At 42.6% G+C, this 19,600-nt stretch overlaps 2 protein-coding genes across 2 annotated transcripts; both read right to left on the reverse strand.

Moving 5' to 3' along the window:
- Positions 1–47: 47 nt before the first annotated feature.
- On the reverse strand, positions 48–1,438 carry LOC109895150 (forkhead box protein D5-like). Its single transcript, XM_020488809.2, has one exon. It carries the CDS (start codon positions 1,176–1,178, stop codon positions 48–50), a length of 1,131 nt encoding a protein of 376 aa, XP_020344398.2. The 5' UTR covers positions 1,179–1,438.
- Positions 1,439–2,675: 1,237 nt separating this feature from the next.
- Positions 2,676–18,405, reverse strand: LOC109896122 (COBW domain containing). The gene is made up of 16 exons (XM_020490379.2): positions 18,093–18,405; positions 17,597–17,746; positions 17,153–17,239; positions 15,112–15,208; positions 14,393–14,484; positions 12,546–12,605; positions 12,283–12,320; positions 10,929–10,975; positions 9,794–9,880; positions 9,574–9,618; positions 8,698–8,754; positions 5,903–5,954; positions 4,370–4,438; positions 4,070–4,135; positions 3,691–3,817; positions 2,676–3,583 (listed from the first exon to the last, which is right to left on the reverse strand). Exons 2-16 carry the CDS (start codon positions 17,709–17,711, stop codon positions 3,510–3,512), a joined length of 1,113 nt encoding a protein of 370 aa, XP_020345968.1. The 5' UTR covers positions 17,712–17,746; positions 18,093–18,405; the 3' UTR covers positions 2,676–3,509.
- Positions 18,406–19,600: the final 1,195 nt, after the last annotated feature.

Here is a 19,600-nt window from a genome sequence, read left to right on the forward strand (position 1 = left end):
CTTAGACACAGATATTTATTTGGTTATAGCTACTACAAACAAACACTTTAACAACGAGGATAAGACATTTGAATACCCTCTGTTATTAAAGGGGGTGCGCTCAACATTGCACTTGGGCAGAATGGAGTCCGTGGAGCTGGACGCAGGCTCGGAACGAAACAACTAGCGGGGCCCGTGAGGAGATTACCATAGTCAATAGAACAATGAGAGTTGGAGTTCTGTGGATTTGTGTTCTGTGGTATAGAAGGAGAGGTTTTACTCATAATGCTGTCAATACTGAATGAACACTTTATCTGGGTATCGCGCGCAGGCTTCTGTTCTGCAGGTGTCGCTGCGTAAAGTTGCATTCTGAAGTCTCTGGGGGAAACGACCTTACCGCTGCTGCTTATTCTCGGGTACGGTAAGTAGGAGGAAGGTGGCATCACGAGACCTTCCTGAACGGGCATATACTGGAGAGCCGGTGCGCTCACTTGGTCTTGGACGCAGTAAGGTCGCACGTAAGGCCGGTAACAGCTGAAGTTCGGGTAAAACATGAGTCCATCTTTCACACCCTCCAGCTGGTTTCTCTTAAACCTCTTCCTGCGCCGGAGAAAGCTGCCGTTGTCAAACATGTCCTCAGATGCGGGGTCCAGAGACCAGTAGTTGCCTTTGCCTGGGTTTCCAGGCTCCCTCGGAATCTTTACAAAGCAGTCGTTGAGTGACAGGTTGTGCCTGATGGAGTTCTGCCACGCCGGAAACTTCTCCCGGTAGTAGCGGAACTTGCTGCTAATGAAGTCGCAGATGCCACTCAGTGTCAGTTTCTTCAGAGGACTCTGTAGGATCGCCATGGTGATGAGAGCGATGTAGGAATACGGGGGCTTTACAGAACCGTTCTGTGGTCTCCCCGATGAAGGCGCGTCTGCACAGAAACTGTTCTCGCTCTCCCCGGACGAGTCGAACTCAGAGCAGTCCAGTTCGGCGCTGGACTCGGCGGAGGAGCTAGGTTCGGTGGTGTTCTCGGTCCGATAGAGACGAAGCTGGCCATGGAGAAGCTCGTCGTCTCCAACAACGTCTACCTCATTTGCGTCCAGGGGAAAACTAGTCTGCTGGGACGCTTCAAACTCCTTGGAGAGGGTCATGACTGAGACCACAATGTCCACACACGCGTAAAAGCTCACCTTATCATTAATTCTTAACATGCATAAAAGCGCAATTACCGATGCGTAACAGCGCACACAGATATGTATTCTCTGACTTTCTGGGCCCCTCCTGTGCCTGTGCTCCTGGTCAGCCTGTCTGTGGTGACCATGGGAGTTTGGGGTTTTTATTTAAGCTGAGCTGTTACCCCCCCTAGCTCAGTCCCATTCCCACTCAGACCTATGACAGTAGCCCCTCGCTGCGGGGTGTTAGATGGACCAAGGAGAAAGCTAATGGAGAGGAGAAACCTGACATGCTAATTGGTCTTGTATACAGACACCACAAAGTTCATGGAGTGAAGCTTCTGAATTAAGAGTGTTCAATGAAATACAATAATAAAATGTATCGACTATAATTAGCAAAAAGCATGTATTTTTTAGGGTATTATCAGAATGGTGCTTTAGCAAGATCCGCCATGCTTACGCAGGTCTGTCTATAAAATATTGAGTTCCAGACATGGCACATTATTGGGTCTACAAAAAATTGCTATTATCTCGAGTAGGCTATATAAAGTAGCCTACACCTGAGGCAAATGCATTGTAGTCAACTTTATAACCTTAATTGGTATGCAGTATGCTCCACCTTTATTCACAGGGTTTACTTTGAACCGTGGCACATTTCCTGTTCAATTAGGCCTACTAAAAGCAGCACAGTAGCTCGACTGGAAGCGGGGATGCAATGGGAAATTTGAACACCACACCTACACCCCGATAAGAAACGAAGCGTTTTACCCTCCAGACCCCTGTGGTTTCGTTTAGTTTGCCACCTTGGGATGCCCGCAGGTGATGTGGCCATGAAAATGGCCGTGGGACGGCTCCCCGTGGCCGGGAGAGAAAAGCAGCTGTAGAGGCATCTTATTAACGAGCAAATCAGCATTAGAATCGGGTAGAACACAGCGCAGCTGTGGCCTACGGGACATGGCTGGGGTTTATGGTCGGAGTGAATGGCCACAGCCATCCTCAAAGCAAACCTCGGGCCTGTGCGAGAATGTGTTAAAACAGTCTTCGGAAACCCATCTCAATTGAAAATGCAAAGTTGGGAATACCCCACCTATTTCTTCAGCTGTGTGTGTGCAGCCTACAAACTACCTGTAAACGCGCTAATATCGGTAATTAAGACTAAAATAAACACAACCAACTCAAACCATCCAACAACAAATTAGACGCACATGTAGATGTATACCAGACAATAAAATGTACACTATCAGCCAAAATGTATATTTGACTTAAGACAAAAGCATCCGATTTGATAGGGCCAATATCCGTTTAAAATCGTTTTCATTTGTTTTAGTTTCCATAGTTTTTCACTACTATTGCAAATTCCTTGACCAATACTTGTCTGCATACTTCTTGGCGATTCAGAAAATGAACGGGGACCTCATGCAACTCTGTCACTTCAAAACCAAGGCGTTAGTTAATATGCTTGAAACATTTAAAGCACGTTGTGGAATATTGCATTGGATTTACGCACCTTCGTCAAACACCTACAGACAAGACCACTCGAGTTTCAAAGTTTATATCAATTCATAGTTCACAATTATTGAACAAGCGAATTACAAGAAAATGCCAGGCAATACTTTTTGTAATAATTGCGAAATATAAACATAAAATATTGTAAACTCAAAACATTAAATCAGATTACTTAATCATTTTTCTTTATTTCAATAATTGAAACACCCCATCAAGTAGTCAAGCATGTTGACATTTACAGACAGCCTAATTTTGTGGTGCACCAGTTGAGATAAGATGTGATAAAAGCCTTAGCCTGTCCAAAACCTTAACTTCACCAACAATTTACAGATTTTAAACACAGTGAAACTATTGATGAATACACTCATGCTTTCAATGAACAGGTTATGGGTGTTTGGAGTTTCCAAAGTTAAACATAATTTACAAAGAAAATGATAGTAAGGGCACTATTTACTTCTCTATTTTCCAATTGTCTTTTTATCTTGATTGAGTGGAGAGTGTATGACTGGGTAATGGTGTTGATGATGGATTGAGTCCACTCACACACTAATCTAATGTTTCCTCGTAGCATTTGCCTCATCAGTAAGTGACCCAATTACACCCAAGAGTTAAGAGACCACACACTGTGTATAGCCTGACTGTACTGTTGTCACTTAGATGCTTGCACCGTGGAGGTTTGGCCTGTAATCATTGTAGTAAAAAAAAATAGTAAATACCATAACATTTTGAGGTACTCTTGGACAGAACTGGAACACTCCACAGTGATGAGGATTACTGCAGGTACAGTAGGTGTTTCATTGTGTGGAGTGTATCAGAAAAAAACAGTAATAGTTCACTGTGAGGAGAGAGGGGTGGGGTTCTTGTTTAGGTCCTGTCCCCCACTTTCAGTACTGTTAAGATGAACTGTTCCTGTAGGATCTCTCTGTCCAGGTTTCTCCCTGTAGAGGTGAGGGGATACAAAGGATGACTTGGTCAGGCTTTATTGAGTAAAGCATTGAATGCATTAACACACACACACACACGCACACACACAAACACAGCTGACCTATGAAGACGAGGCGGTTGACCCTAGGCTCCTCCCCCCACACCTGTGGGGTCTCATCCAGCTCGTAGAGTTCATGGACCCCCTGCAACATCACCTGTTTGGCTTTACCTGCGATGGACACGATCCCCTAGGATAGCCAACACACACACGAGCACACTATCATTCAGACTGAGACATACCTAAAGTGTCCAGAAATCAATACACACAAAGGACTGAATCCTAACTTGAAATCTGCTGTCATATGAAATGTTTGTCCAATAACATCTCCCATTTACATCAATGAATGCATGGAGGGCGTACTGCAAATAAATGTACGCACTGCATTACCACAGGGATGCCTATTGAAAACCACTGACAGAGGATAAACTATGTGTTTCACCTTCAAGCGAATGACAATCATGGGAAGTCCAGCTTGGTTCTTGAATGCTTTCTCCCACAGAAGATCCTGGAAAGAAGCAATCTTTTGTAAAACGGAATGTTTCTGATGTGAAAAGACGAGGTTTCTTTTATGGACCTTATAGTCTTCATGAGAATAACCCATTTAAAAACAATGATAGAGATGTGTCTCCATCTTCTGATGAAGCAGGGATTTTAGGTGGCACGTCAAACTCATGTTGGCAGAAAATAAATGTCCATTGTAATGAACATGCTGAATAACAGTGTTAATGTGTATGCTAACCTGGATGAAGACATTCAAAACATCCTCTGAGAGACTCCCAGCTACTTCGAATGTGACTGTCAGAATACTCTGGAGAGGAAAAACCCGTACAGCACAGGGTTAATATTGGTGCATTTTTTGAAGCGTAAAAGCAACTAAATGTAAACTAGCTATTGTGCTTGAAATGATTGCTCTGAAACAGACTATTTTAGGATTGAAATCAAACTTATTTGAAAAACAAAATCTTTGCATGCATATTGCTAAATAAAATTAAAATGCTTTGATTAATATCAATATAAACTGCTTAAGGAAAGGAACCAACATATTTTTAACCATTCAACCCAATGCCATTGTCACACCACATTTTAAGTGCTACCGATGACTGTCAATGAACGCGTCAAAAAGCTCAACTCTATCGAACACCGTAAACCAGCTGACACCCTTCTTTACCCACCCTCCCTCCCTCCACTGTATACTTCCTTACAGCATAACAAGGGCACTTTGCAGACATTTAGGGCATTGTGTGGAAGTGGTAAGGTTACACACTTCCTTTTTTATTTGGTATAACAACAGAAAAACAGCGCTCTTATTAGCATGAAAAGAGCAACTTGGAGGGGGGGGGGGGGGGGGGGGGGGTTGGACCTACGGAGGAAGAAGGGGGATAACAAGGGCGGTTCAGCTTCATGCGGGAAAGGAGACCTGGAAAAAACAGATTACAATGCAGCCATTAACCCCCCGTGAGGTGCAAACATGACTGAAAAGTGAAGACCAATGCCAAACCAAGCCGGTCTCATTCTACCCATGAGCAGCCAAAACCAGTGTTTCCCCTAGTGATCCCCTTTTGGGTCACAGACTAAAAATGTATCCTGGTTTACCAATGGGCTCACGAGTGGCGCAGTGGTCTGAGGCACTGCATCTCAGTGCAAGAGGCGTCACTACAGTCCCTGGTTCGAATCAAGGCTGTATCACATCCGGCCGTGATTGGGAGTCCCATAGGGCGGCGCACAATTGGCCCAGCGTCGTCCGGGTTTGGCCGGGGTAGGCGGTCATTGTAAATAAGAATTTATTCTTAACTGACTTTCCTAATGAAATAAAGGTTAAATAAAAAAAGTTGACTTCAAAAGATTTAAATGGGCCTCAGCACAAAAACAGTAAGGTAGGGACTTTTCACTAGTGTGTCATCCCCTGAAGGCATTAGGGACCACACTCTGCCCCGGGACTGTCTCCCTAGCTCACTACATACACAGCAAGTCCATTCCATTATAATATAGGGAGTGAACAGAAATTCAATAAATAAATAGAAAAATCACCCATTATTTTCTACTTTTCACCCCCTGAATTAAAATGTAATTGACCCCCAACCCTGTGGTTGTTGATTACACAATGATTGCTCATTCCTTTTCTATAAAACACCTGATTGTGGGCAGCCGATGAAAAAAACGAGACCAAAAACATATTGTTCAAGATACAGATAGAGCAGACATAATCAAAGCTTGCAACCTTCCGGTTACTAGACCAACACTCTAACCACTAGGCTACCCTGCCGCCCCTTACCTTATCCAGATGTGGTCTTGTTGTTTTCACAAGCTGTAGCTTTTCTACCAAGCTGTGAGATAAAGAACAAACAGGTTTTACGTTTTTTTTTTGTAATCTTTGATTACATGACAACTAACCATGCAGACACATGGCTTATTCTACAATCTGGAAGCATGTACCTGTGAAATGAATATGGTATTCCTACAGTTTGTCAATCTGGAAGCATGTACCAGTGAAATGAATATGGTATTCCTAGAGTTTGTCAATCTGGAAGCATGTACCAGTGAAATGAATATGGTATTCCTAGAGTTTGTCAATCTGGAAGCATGTACCAGTGAAATGAATATGGTATTCCTAGAGTTTGTCAATCTGGAAGCATGTACCAGTTAAATTAATATGGTATTCCTACAGTTTGTCAATCTGGAAGCATGTACCAGTGAAATGAATATGGTATTCCTAGAGTTTGTCAATCTGGAAGCATGTACCAGTGAAATGAATATGGTATTCCTAGAGTTTGTCAATCTGGAAGCATGTACCTGTGAAATGAATATGGTATTCCTAGAGTTTGTCAATGTGGAAGCATGTACCAGTCAAATGAATATGGTATTCCTAGAGTTTGTCAATGTGGAAGCATGTACCAGTGAAATGAATATGGTATTCCTAGAGTTTCTCAATGTGGAAGCATGTACCAGTGAAATGAACATGGTATTCCTAGAGTTTGTCAATGTGGAAGCATGTACCAGTGAAATGAATATGGTATTCCTAGAGTTTGTCAACCATGTGGTTTTATGTCTACGTGAAGAAAGGTATTTTCCGATGTCAAGGCGTACAGCAATGAAAAGTTGTAGTGTCCACACTTACAAAATAGGTTGTATACATTATTGGTTTGTGTGTATGTGTGTTGGGGCATTTGAAGAGAGAGGAGATCGGCTGTAAACCCTGAAAACCCACGCCCCCGATGCCATCCCGTTGTTCCTCCACCTAGCCCCCTTGACCCCTCAAGGAGGACAAACAATGTCGAGCAGCTTTAGCCCTCTCTGCTGCTAGTGCCACACGTGGAGTGGTGGGGGGTCACTTCAAACAGCCAGCGTATGCTCTGGGGGGGGGGTCAGGGAGGGGAGGAAGGCAGAGGAAAGGGGCTATCTGTGTACTTAGATGACTCTCCTCAGGGATCATTACACACACACACCTCTAATCCTCTGCAGCTGGATGGGAGAAGAGAAAACATCAGTGACTCCATTCATGTGAAGAGGTTTACCACCAGTGACTCCATTCATGTGAAGTGGTTTACCACCAGTGACTCCATTCATGTGAAGAGGTTTACCACCAGTGACTCCATTCATGTGAAGAGAGGTTTACCACCAATGACTCCATTCATGTGAAGAGGTTTACCACCAGTGACTCCATTCATGTGAAGAGAGGTTTACCACCAATGACTCCATTCATGTGAAGAGGTTTACCACCAGTGACTCCATTCATGTGAAGAGGTTTACCACCAGTGACTCCATTCATGTGAAGAAAGGTTTACCACCAGTGACTCCATTCATGTGAAGAGAGGTTTACCACCAGTGACTCCATTCATGTGAAGAGAGGTTTACCCCCAGTGACTCCATTCATGTGAAGAGGTTTACCACCAGTGACTCCATTCATGTGAAGAGAGGTTTACCACCAGTGACTCCATTCATGTGAAGAGAGGTTTACCACCAGTGACTCCATTCATGTGAAGAGAGGTTTACCACCAATGACTCCATTCATGTGAAGAGAGGTTTACCACCAGTGACTCCATTCATGTGAATAAAGGTTTACCACCAGTGACTCCATTCATGTGAAGAGAGGTTTACCACCAGTGACTCCATTCATGTGTTGGAGCTTTTACTGCTGTTTTACTGTGGTAACAATGAGGAACCCCCCATGGTCCTACAATTCACCAACCCCTCTATAGCCTGGGCCCTTCATTACAGGGAAACATGGTCAACAACAGCACCTTTGTACAGGCTGCTGCACTGCCATGGTTAGAAGGGTAACAACTATAAATATTCACTGCTCATAACTACTGTCCCCTAAGAAACCTTTTGGGAGTAGAGAGTGGTTGAGAATGAAGTTGAGAGTGGTTTAGAATTGGGTTGAGAGTGGTTAATAATGGGGTTGAGAGTGGTTTAGAATGGGGTTGAGAGTGGTTAATAATGGGGTTGAGAGTGGTTGAGAATGAAGTTGAGAGTGGTTTAGAACAGGGTTGAGAGTGGTTAATAATGGGGTTGAGAGTGGTTAATAACGGGGTTGAGAGTGGTTAATAATGGGGTTGAGAGTGGTTAATAACGGGGTTGAGAGTGGTTAATAATGGGGTTGAGAGTGGTTAATAATGGGGTTGAGAGTGGTTAATAAATGGGGTTGAGAGTGGTTAATAAATGGGGTTGAGAGTGGTTAATAAATGGGGTTGAGAGTGGTTAATAATGGGGTTGAGAGTGGTTAATAATGGGGTCGAGAGTGGTTAATAATGGGGTTGAGAGTGGTTAATAAATGGGGTTGAGAGTGGTTAATAAATGGGGTTGAGAGTGGTTAATAACGGGGTTGAGAGGGCTTTAGGATGGGGTTGAGAGGGCTTTAGAATGAGGTTGAGAGGGCTTTAGAATGGGGTTGAGAGGGCTTTAGAATGGGGTTGAGAGTGGTTTAGAATGGGGTTGAGAGTGGTTTAGAATGGGGTTGAGAGGGCTTTAGAATGGGGTTGAGAGGGCTTTAGAATGGGGTTGAGAGTAGTTTAGAATGGGGTTGAGAGTGCTATTGATTCAAAGCCACACTGTACTGAAGACACTTACTTAACGCCATCCTTGTTGTCAAAGGAATGCAGATCCAGAACTTGAGATAGGTCCACCCTAGAGAAACAAGTAAGATAAACAGGTCAACAAGTAAAACATGGCTAATTTCTGGTTTCATTATAACACTGTGGGTCAACTTAGAGGTGCACACTACGCTTTGATTTTAACATGCACATGTAATGAAAGCATCAATGTTGATGTCACAATACCTCTGGACTGGATAGGACTCATCTGTTTTGTTATTAACCATTTAATGGGGCAATCTGCGACTTATACCTCCATTTGTTATTGTTTTAACCGCAGATTGCCCCTTTAATATCCAGTCCACAGAGAACCATTGACACATGGAGGACAGGAGTTGTGGGAATGTTGTTCTGGTTAGCCCCCTATCTGTTTTGGGCTTTCATGTTCTCTGTAGTATCTCTGGGGTGCAGAGTGGATCTGAGAGAGAGACATCCTGCCTTTGATACATGCAGAGCAGCACTGATTTCATTACCCAGCCAGCACCTACTTGTGTCTTATAACTCACAGACACAGAATGGGTGGTGCCTGGTTGGGCGTCAGAGGGGTCAGAGAGCAAGGGTTTGTGGGTAACGGGAAACCCTAGGATTGGGGGTTGTGTCTGTGTAGGGGGGGCTCAAATACAAGTCATGGCTGATACGTTTCATCTGTTTTACAAGAACAAAGCTGGAAAAACATGCAAAGGGATACGTTTGTGTGTGAGAGAGTTTTATGTGTTTAAAAATAGTCCTAGTAAAACCCCTGTAACATGAAGCAGGGCTGTGTCTCCATGTCGGGTTATGGCTCTAGGTCAGAGTAGGGCTACAGTAGACAATCACCATCCAATGTTCATATAGGCCAAATGAACCAACCCACCTTGACTTCTGACATTCCAGTATCTTGACCAGACCATTTATAGACCTTTAGAGGGAAGATGTTTATGATGACGTTACATACATTTACATAAGGGAATCACACATCTGATCTGAACTATCAAAAAACACAACTACAAATGGAAACAGATCCTCACTTGAATATTTTTTCAAACAGAACAGTGTATTAGTAAAAAGCTCTGTAAAAAGAAACTAGTGGTCACCTGACGGTGTCTCTGAGGTGGTTGAGCTCTTCTCCATTCACCAGGTCAGTCTTATTGATGATGGTAAGGTCTGCCAGGGCGATCTGCCTGCACATACAACAGTAGAACCAATATAGTAACCTTTACAAAGCTGTATGGTGTTCCACTGGTGTTCCCAAGCCCTCCTGAGGTGTGTGTGTGTGTGTGTGTGTGTGTGTGTGTGTGTGTGTGTGTGTGTGTGTGTGTGTGTGTGTGGCATTGTAAAGGACGTGCCACACTCAAATGGGACCCCTATTATGTTGGAGAGGAAAACAGCAGTAGAAACAGAGAGCAGTGTATAGACATTCCTCTCTATAGGATCACCAACACCACCAGAGGACTGATGGGACAGCAGGAAAGGGGTGAGAAAACAAAAAGACCCAAACCTTTATGGAATTTAAACTGTCAAAAAACTGTGTGTATAAAACATGTTTCCTTCCTGTACTGAGACAGACAGACATAGCATACCTAGCTGGGTGTATAAAACATGTTTCCTTCCTGTACTGAGACAGACAGACATAGCATACCTAGCTGGGTGTATAAAACATGTTTCCTTCCTGTACTGAGACAGACAGACATAGCATACCTAGCTGTGTGTATAAAACATGTTTCCTTCCTGTACTGAGACAGACAGACATAGCATACCTAGCTGTGTGTATAAAACATGTTTCCTTCCTGTACTGAGACAGACAGACATAGCATACCTAGCTGTGTGTATAAAACATGTTTCCTTCCTGTACTGAGACAGACAGACATAGCATACCTAGCTGGGTGTATAAAACATGTTTCCTTCCTGTACTGAGACAGACAGACATAGCATACCTAGCTGTGTGTATAAAACATGTTTCCTTCCTGTACTGAGACAGACAGACATAGCATACCTAGCTGTGTGTATAAAACATGTTTCCTTCCTGTACTGAGACAGACAGACATAGCATACCTAGCTGTGTGTATAAAACATGTTTCCTTCCTGTACTGAGACAGACAGACATAGCATACCTAGCTGGGTGTATAAAACATGTTTCCTTCCTGTACTGAGACAGACAGACATAGCATACCTAGCTGGGTGTATAAAACATGTTTCCTTCCTGTACTGAGACAGACAGACATAGCATACCTAGCTGCTTCATTGACCAGTCCCTCTGGTTTCTCTTCTGTCAGATGCTGCAGGAAGATAATTCATTAACCAAAGTTAGTGAGACCAACTATCCTCCAGTCCACTGACGCAAAAGAAAGTCTAAGCTAGTTTTCACCTTTAACTGTATTTCAAACTTGATTCAGCCCTGGGATTGAAGAGTAGATAAATGGACCAAAACTGACACAAAAAGTGACATCCCCAAAATGAAGAGAAGAACATGAACGACCCTCATCAATCCAACCTGTGATACAAGAAATCACCTGCTGAAACCAGGAGATAAATCAGATCCATTTTCTATTTGTGTCCTGCCCCTGCAACGGGGATGGAGACAGCGCTGGTTTCATCTCCTGAGTGAAATATGTAATAACATAGGGACTAGGGATCGTAACCTCTTCTCCTGACCCCTAAACATCAACCTGTCAGTGGATGTCCCTCAGCTCTGGCCTAGCAAGTGATGGAAATCAAAAACTAAATACAATGACCACCACTATTAAATCACCTTCCTCCATCACCATACCCCTGAGCCTGGGGCCTGATGGTGAGTGAGAGGCCTGGGACTTGAGTTCTCATCTGTCCCCAGTCAGAAGAGTATTTCAGGAGCAGAGGAGTGGAGAAAGGGGGGTTAGGGGGTGTGACAGTCCCATTAGAGTGATCTGCTCTGATATCAATTACCCCTTCAGTTTCAATCATCCTCTCTCTTGCTCCTCTTCCCCCTCTTCCTCTTTGTGAGGGCCGAGGTGGCACCTAGGCCGTGAACGTGTTGACTTGCCAAGCACGACACCCTCAGATTACAGCCTATTATCCAGGTGTCATTTGACCTGCTCCTCTTCAAAGTGTTTAAAGGCTTTGAGTTTGGGAGGGTGGTGTGTGTGTGTGTGTGTGTGTGTGTGTGTGTGTGTGTGTGTGTGTGTGTGTGTGTGTGTGTGTGTGTGTGTGTGCATGCGTGTACAGGGTTTGTAACTTTCTATAGCCTCTACAACTTGAGGACAAGACAAGATTGTTTGACAGATTCTGAGGATTGTTATGTGATGTCAACTTTTCAATAAACTGGAAATGACTTCAGCTGTGGCTTTTTCATTCAAAACAACTGTGAATCTCTGAATCCGGCTGGGAGAAACAGTTTTAAACAGTCCTCCAACTTGGAATTCCAAGTCAGAAACTCTGGCATCTTACTCAAGCTCTGACTTTCCGACCTGAAGAACACAGACTTTTTTTTCTTTTTCATCTTTTTCAGAGTTCCCAGTTGTCTTGAAAGCCCCATTTCTTTCAGGAGAATGTAGAGTAAATTTAGACAAATTAACCCGGACTCAGCCATGTCTGAATGAGCTTTTACCTGCATTGCGTATTTAGCATCAATGACTGTGACAATACCTGTAAACAAAATCAGAAAAAACAATAAGAGGGCGTGCACACACTACTCAATGAACTCTGACCCTACAGCCCTTTGATATTTGGTCCAGCTTGTGTGTTCAACTCACTTTCTATGTCCACTTGTGCTCCCCCACCCCTCAATGAACACCACATGGAATACACACCGACAGCTCCTAAACACACCAATTGGAACACACACATTTAGCACAAAATAGATTGTTTTACCGTCTAGATAGATGTCACTCCCTAGTTCTGCGTCAACCCAGAACATGGAGGCCACAGCACCTGAGAGGGTGAATTAGAGAGATATTTAGATTGCATACTGCAACATTAAATAAGGATTAAAAACATTACCGAAGTAAAACAACAGTATCAGGAGACATTTACTAACCATTACAGTTTGCCTCTACCCCAAGCACAGCCACATTCATCCTGCTAGAACTCAGTGGACCAGATAAAACTAATTTGAGCAGCTTTCAATAGTTTTTTCTCCCCATAGGTACATTTAGATTGCTTCCAGGCATTTCCATTTCTCCACGGGGGAAGTTATTCCAGTGCCATGTCACCGTAGCAGGCCTACCTTGTTCACATAATGCACTTTTGTCAAACCGTCAGGCGGGAATAAGAAAGCATGGTAAATATTTGATAGGAGAGTAATGAAAACACTGTTTGTGAGTGGCATCCCACGCACCACCCGTCCAGCCTCTTCCTCAATAGGAGGTGCCAGCCCCCTGGGACCTCTCTGATTGACAGGCCTGTCTGGGCCAATGACAGCCCTGTCTCAATCAATAACCAGCCTGTCTCAGCCAATGACAGAGTGGAGGGGTGAGGAGAGTCCCGGTCGGAGCGTGCTCTGTCAGTCCCATGTGTGGATCTCTGGTATGTAGCTGGCTGTGTCTCTGGACCACTGACACCTGTCACTTATTGACACACTCCAGTGGTCACAGGGCTCGCCCCGTAATGGCCTCCTATTGATTTCCTTTCCCCCCCTGGCTAAACGTTTGCGGCCTGATGGCTTCCCTGTCCTGATAGGAATAGGCTGTTCAGATATCACCCCCCTGCTGCACCCCAATAATCCCAATAGTCTTATTGGTCTTAAGTAAGAAGAACCTCAACTAGCTGGACTGTTCTAGAAGTGGACGTCTGGAGTCAAAGTAAGGCCAACTACACAAAGCTTTGGTTGAGCATGCTGGAACTGTGAGGTCAAGAATAGTATTGACTGTCGACACAAAATACGAGGGCATCTATTTGCATAGCAGACAGAATAGCACTCAGGCTTCAAGAATCATCCCGATGAAGTGAAATACAATTTAAATACATTACACTTGCTGTCGAAACTTGCCTGTGCATACTTGTTGTACGTGAACCTGTTGTTGCTATAACGTACAGCTGTATTCTAACCAAATAAGAGAGTAAACAGATTTGAGTTGACAGAGAGTGAAGCGTTCTTTAAGAACAGCGATTGTAAAACTGGGGTTTGCAAGTCGCAGGAGGTTTTAAATTGGTCGCAGGAGGTTTTTGATGGGATTAAAAATACTCCAGTCTGAACCTAAACTACTAAAACCAGGTAGTAAGTGTTTAGAAATGATGATGAACCTATATATATTTTTTAAATAATTTAACCTTTTTCTTTAATCACAGTATCGTCAATAACTTCCAGGTCGCAGTTGTAAATGAGAACTTGTTCTCAACTAGCTTACCTGGTTAAATAAAAAATACATAGAATTAAAAAGAGCTATTAGCAGAGCTATTGAAAGGAATTGGTTGATTTTGTAGTCTCACACCAGTGAGCTTAACATTCCTCATCAATGGCCAGGTCGCAGTTGTAAATGAGAACTTGTTCTCAACTACCCTACCTGGTTAAATAAAATAAAATAAAAAGAATATTGGCTAAATGGATTCTTGACAATTGAAACGGTGGGTATGTTGTTCTCTTGTCATATAAATTGCTACATTTACTATAAATAGTGTCAGGTGGCATTTTTTTTCACAATGCAAATATTGGGTAGTTATTCACAGTTTACTTTAATTCAACTGATTTTATTTGGCTTTGCACAACGTGCGTAACTTACCTGGATCTGCAAGTCCTGTCGTTTCTAGAAGAATATAGTCAAACTTTCCTTTCTTCTGCATGAGATTTTCTATGGCTTTCAGGCCATTGTCTCTAGAGGAGGGAATTATTGATTAGGAATGGTAGGTATTGTCAATTCACATCAGGGAATGATGTCCATCCAGATTTGAAACCTAATGCAATGAAAGGGGATATATTATCTAAGACCAAGTGGCAGTGTTTCAACCAGCTGAATTTAGATGTCCACCTAAATAGATATACCCAAACATAGTTATTTTTCATGAGTTGGCCATAAACAATAACTGGTAATGTTGCATAGTTTAAGAAATGTCTGGAACTCACCTTTCTGGTAAAAAAAGAAATTGAATTTAAAAAAAGAAATTGCTGAGGTGTACTCACTTTTTAGGACACAAGCTGAAGTATATAGTACACATATGATGAAAATGCATGTATGAAAAATCACATTATTTATTTCCTATTCAATAAAAGTGGGGCAATAGAATGTGAAATGACTATAACTACGGGTGTGAAATGACTATAACTACGGGTGTGAAATAACTATAACTACTGGTGTGAAACGACTATAACTACTTACTATGAGATTTCACATTTCTTAACTATAAAATACATTTGTTCATACTTAGTGACAGTAAAATATTCGTAAAACATTTCCTGGATAGGCCATATGGGGGACTTAACATCGAAGTTAAACATACATACTTGACAGAGCAGCAGAGGCAGCCGTTCCTAAGCTCCAGCCATTCCTCATACAGCTCTCCTGCCTGGCTCACAGCTAGAGACTTCTCCAGAGCACTACCTACAGGACAGATGAGGGACAACAATCATTATCAGAGCAGTAAACATCTGGGTGTTCTGCTGACTGGACTCTCAAATTTTATGCAAAAAATGTGTTATATCCCTTTTTAGTGAGCATTTCTCCTTTGCCAAGATCTTCCATCCACTTGACAGGTGTGGCATATCAATAAGCTGATTAAACAGCATGCTCATTACACAGGTGCACCTTGTGCGGGGGACAATACAATTCCGGGTTCAACTGTACCGGGCAGATGGCGTCGTGTGGGCGAGCGGTTTGTTGATGTCAACTTTGTGAACAGAGTGCCCCATGGTGGCGGTGGGGTTATGGTATGGGCAGGAATGAGCTACCGAAAACAAACACAATTGCATTTTATTGATGGCAATTTGAATGCACAGAGATACAGTGAGGAGATCTTGAGGCCCATTGTCATGCTATTCATCCACCGCTATCACCTCATGTTTCAGCATGATAATGCACGGTCCCATGTCACAAGGATCTGTACACAATTCCTGGAAGCTGAAAAATGTCACAGTTTTTCCCTGGCCTGCATACTCACCAGACATGTTACCCATTGAGCAAGTTTGGGATGCTCTGGATCGACGTGTATGACAGCGTGTTCCAGTTCCCGTCAATATCCAGCAACTTCACACAGCCATTGAAGAGGAGTGGGAAAACATTCCACAGACCACAATCAACAGCCTGATCAACTCTATATGAAGGAGATGTGTCGCGCTGTGAGGCAAATGGTGGTCACACCAGATACTGACTGGTTTTCTGATCCTCGCCCCTACTGACCAACAGATGCATATCTGTATTCCCAATCATGTGAAATCCATAGATTAAGGCCTAATGAATTGTAACTCAGTAAAATCTTTAAAATTGTTGCATGTTGTGTTTATATTTTTGTTCAGTTTTGCATTCACAACACAGATATATTCTAGGCGCTGTAAAGGATATTGCAGCATCTCAAGGGATTCATCTAGGTTTGAACAGAGCTCTTTGCTGATCCCTAGTGCACTTAAAGTAAAGATTCACCTATTTTGAATGTTATATTGTTTTTGTGCATCTCTGAGTGATGTTCTATCAATTCCCTGGGTCAGTTCATGTTTATCTGAGCTATTGCAGATCAAGCAGGCAAAGATTTGGCCTGAATGACGTAGCATTGCAATAAAGCCGCTCTCACTACACTAGAAGTTAATTGGAATAGGGACTAAGATTGTGAAAACGTCTATCATACATGTCAGATTTCAATACTGGCCAATGTCATAACGTGGGAGGCTGTCTTCTCTCGAATGAGCCATTGATAATATTTTAGCAATCTTTTTTTATTTAACAGAGGGTCTAACACATTTCTCCTATTTGTCTGACTCTTCATTCAAAGGTGCATTGCTTGATGCTGTTGCGAATGTCAGACTCCACTCTGAGGCACATTGATCTGAAGGTTGAACATGGTGAGATTGTTGACTCCTATATTGACAGTGCAGTTTGTTTAGGCGATTTTACAGCTAACTAGCTATTTCACATGCTGATATTGACTTTGGTATCATTGTGTGAAGCTATGTTTGCTAGCTAGCAACCTAACGAACTAACTAGCTAGCCAGCCCATAGAGAGCATTGCAATGTGAGTTTTGTAGTCGACTTGAGCTCAAGAGAAATCCACAACGATTTTAACATGTTGCTACCAACCATATTATAACAACAAAATTAAACATTTGTTCCCAAAAAATATTGTTCTCACATATTAGTGTAACACTGTAAATTATGGCAATGAGTGGTTTTGGGTGCATTTTTCCTTTAACCCTGTGGTACAACCAACAAGAAAACATTCACACCATCGAATACAATGTCGTTACAAAACAGTGGTAAAGAAGCAACAAATAATTTTGTACCTTTATGAAAAAATAGAGATAGTGCAACCTATATAGACCACAAAAATGAACATACCTTCTCCAAATTCATTGAGTATGACAGCGATTCTCTTATTGTGTTGCTCAGTTAAAATGTAGTTCAACAGTGTTGTCTTCCCAGCACCTATATGGGTTATAAATGAACTGTTAGTCTGCGGAAGAGGAATGATTTATATTAATAGCACACTGTAATTACTATAGATTTCTATCCCAGTGGTCAGTCACTAACCCTGACCATGGGGGAGCTACTGGGTGGTCAGGCTTTTGTTCCAGCCCAACAATAACACATCAGATTCAACTAGGGCCTAATCAAAGTATTTGTGAGCTAGCTGAACCAGGTGTTTAAGTGCTAGGCTTGAACAAAACCATGCACATTACGGATCTCTCGATGACCAAGATTGATGAGCACTACCTTTACGCATTTTCTGGCAACACAGCAGTATACATGGGGGAGGGAACTAGACTTAACCGCCAGTCATACCGAGGTAGCCTGTGATGATGGTCACAGGTATCTGCTCGCCAGGTGAGAGAGGATTTCCTGCGATGGGGACCAACTCTGGGCAGTCATCATCCTCGTCCATTAAAACCTCATCCATGGCTGTTATGTGTTCGAACAGTACAATCTGTAAATCTGTATTGTATTGATAGCGTTATAACGTTAGCTTGCCTAGCATATAGTTAATATAAACGTTAACATTCAATTTCAATCACGTGTGCAGATCTAAGTTAGCTCTAACAACCTTAGGTTGAATCTGACATATATTGGTAAGATTGACAGATGTTATGTGGGACCGTTTCAAACGCATCCAACAGTGTTGTGAAGTCAGCTAGCTATTTCTAGTGCTAGGCTAGCTAGCTAACTCTGCTGCTGTCCATTCGTGCATAGGGAAACGCTAGAACACTGTTGAGTTTAAAACTGTCCCATCAATATGACAAGTGTCCGTGTGAAGCAAATCAAGGCGATGAATTACGTTTACCTGGTTTTATCTTTGATTTTATAGATAGACAACTCTTTTCATGCTGATGTTTACGTAATGTGTTCCTTTCAATTTTGTTGTAGCTGTGTGCAACGATATATACAATCCGTCTGAGAAAAGGGATTGCTAGTTATATTTTTCCGCAAGACAGACGGATATCTCCGAGACTTAGGTAAAATAAATATTGGTGAACAAATAAGTAGGCCTATGGTCATTTGAAGAGATTACACACTTCGAAATCATTACGACGTATTAACTAAGGATTGTTGCACCATGAACTAACAACGTGCAGCTGCGCTGTCACGTCAACAAATAGTTATTGTTTTACGGTAGAGGGCGCGCTCACCTAGCTATTCGATGCGGCTTCATTCACTCGCTGGGCCCCCAGGCCACTGGAACGTTGGGTAATCATCTCAATGTGCCCCTGCCCATTGACCTCATAGCATATTTTTGGTCATGATAGAAAGGCTAGAGGTTTTGACAAATTGATGTAAAAAGTATATTTTTTGTGCATTTTAGCTAACCCCAACCTTAACTTAATTATCACACACAGACAGTGTGGTGAAGAAGGTGCAACAGCACCTCTTCAACCTCAAGAGGCCGATGTTTTTTCCTCTTGTCACCTAAAACCCTCACAAACTTTTACAGATGCACAATTGAGAGCATCCTGTCGGGTTGCAGCACCGCCTGGTACGGCAACTGCACCGCCCAAAACTGCAGGTCTGCCCTCCAGGTCATCTACAGCACCCGATGTCACAGAATGCCAAAAAGGATAATCAAGGACAACAACCACCCGAGCCACTACCTTTTCACCCAACTACCATCCAGAAGGCGAGACAGGTGCATCAAAACTGGGACCGAGAGACTGAAAAATATATTCTCTCTCAAGGCCGTCAGACTGTTAAACAGCCATCACTAACACAGTGAAGCTGCTGCCTTCATACAGAATTGAAATCATTGGCCACTTTAATAAGTTGATCACTAGTCACTTTAATAATGTTTACATATCTTGCATTACTCATTGCATATGTATATACTGTATTTTGTACCATCTATTGCATCTTGCCTATACCGCTCAGTCATTGCTCATCCATATACAGTTCAAGTCGGAAGATTACATACACCTTAGCCGAATACATTTAAACTCAGTTTTTCACAATTACTGATATTTAATCCTAGTAAAAAATCCCTGTTTTAGGTCAGTTAGGATCACCACTATACTTTAAAAATGTGAAATGTCAGAATAATAGTAGAGAGAATGATTTATTTCAGCTTTAATTTGTTTCCATCACATTCCCAGTGGGTCTGAAGTTTACATACACTCAATTAGTATTTGGTAGCATTGCCTTTAAATTGTTTAACTTGGGTCAAATGTTTCAGGTAGCCTTCCACAAGCTTCCCACAATAAGTTGGGTGAATTCTGTCCCATTCCTCCTGACAGAGCTGGTGTAACTGAGTCAGGTTTGTAGTCCTCCTTGCTCGCACACGCTTTTTCAGTTCTGCCCACA

Source organism: Oncorhynchus kisutch, linkage group LG8, assembly GCF_002021735.2.
Source record: "Oncorhynchus kisutch isolate 150728-3 linkage group LG8, Okis_V2, whole genome shotgun sequence".
Taxonomy (NCBI): domain Eukaryota; kingdom Metazoa; phylum Chordata; class Actinopteri; order Salmoniformes; family Salmonidae; genus Oncorhynchus; species Oncorhynchus kisutch.

What these genes read in the sequence shown, in the direction of transcription:
- LOC109895150 (XM_020488809.2), bottom strand. Translation starts at nt 1,178, where the DNA reads ATGTTAAGAATTAATGATAAGGTGAGCTTTTACGCGTGTGTGGACATT.
- LOC109896122 (XM_020490379.2), bottom strand. Translation starts at nt 17,711, where the DNA reads ATGGATGAGGTTTTAATGGACGAGGATGATGACTGCCCAGAGTTGGTC. An exon ending in CATCATCACAGGCTACCTCG is followed by an intron (nt 17,240 to 17,596) that starts GTATGACTGGCG and finishes TAACCCATATAG; the next exon opens with GTGCTGGGAAGACAACACTG. An exon ending in CACCTCAGAGACACCGTCAG is followed by an intron (nt 9,619 to 9,793) that starts GTGACCACTAGT and finishes TTCCCTCTAAAG; the next exon opens with GTCTATAAATGGTCTGGTCA.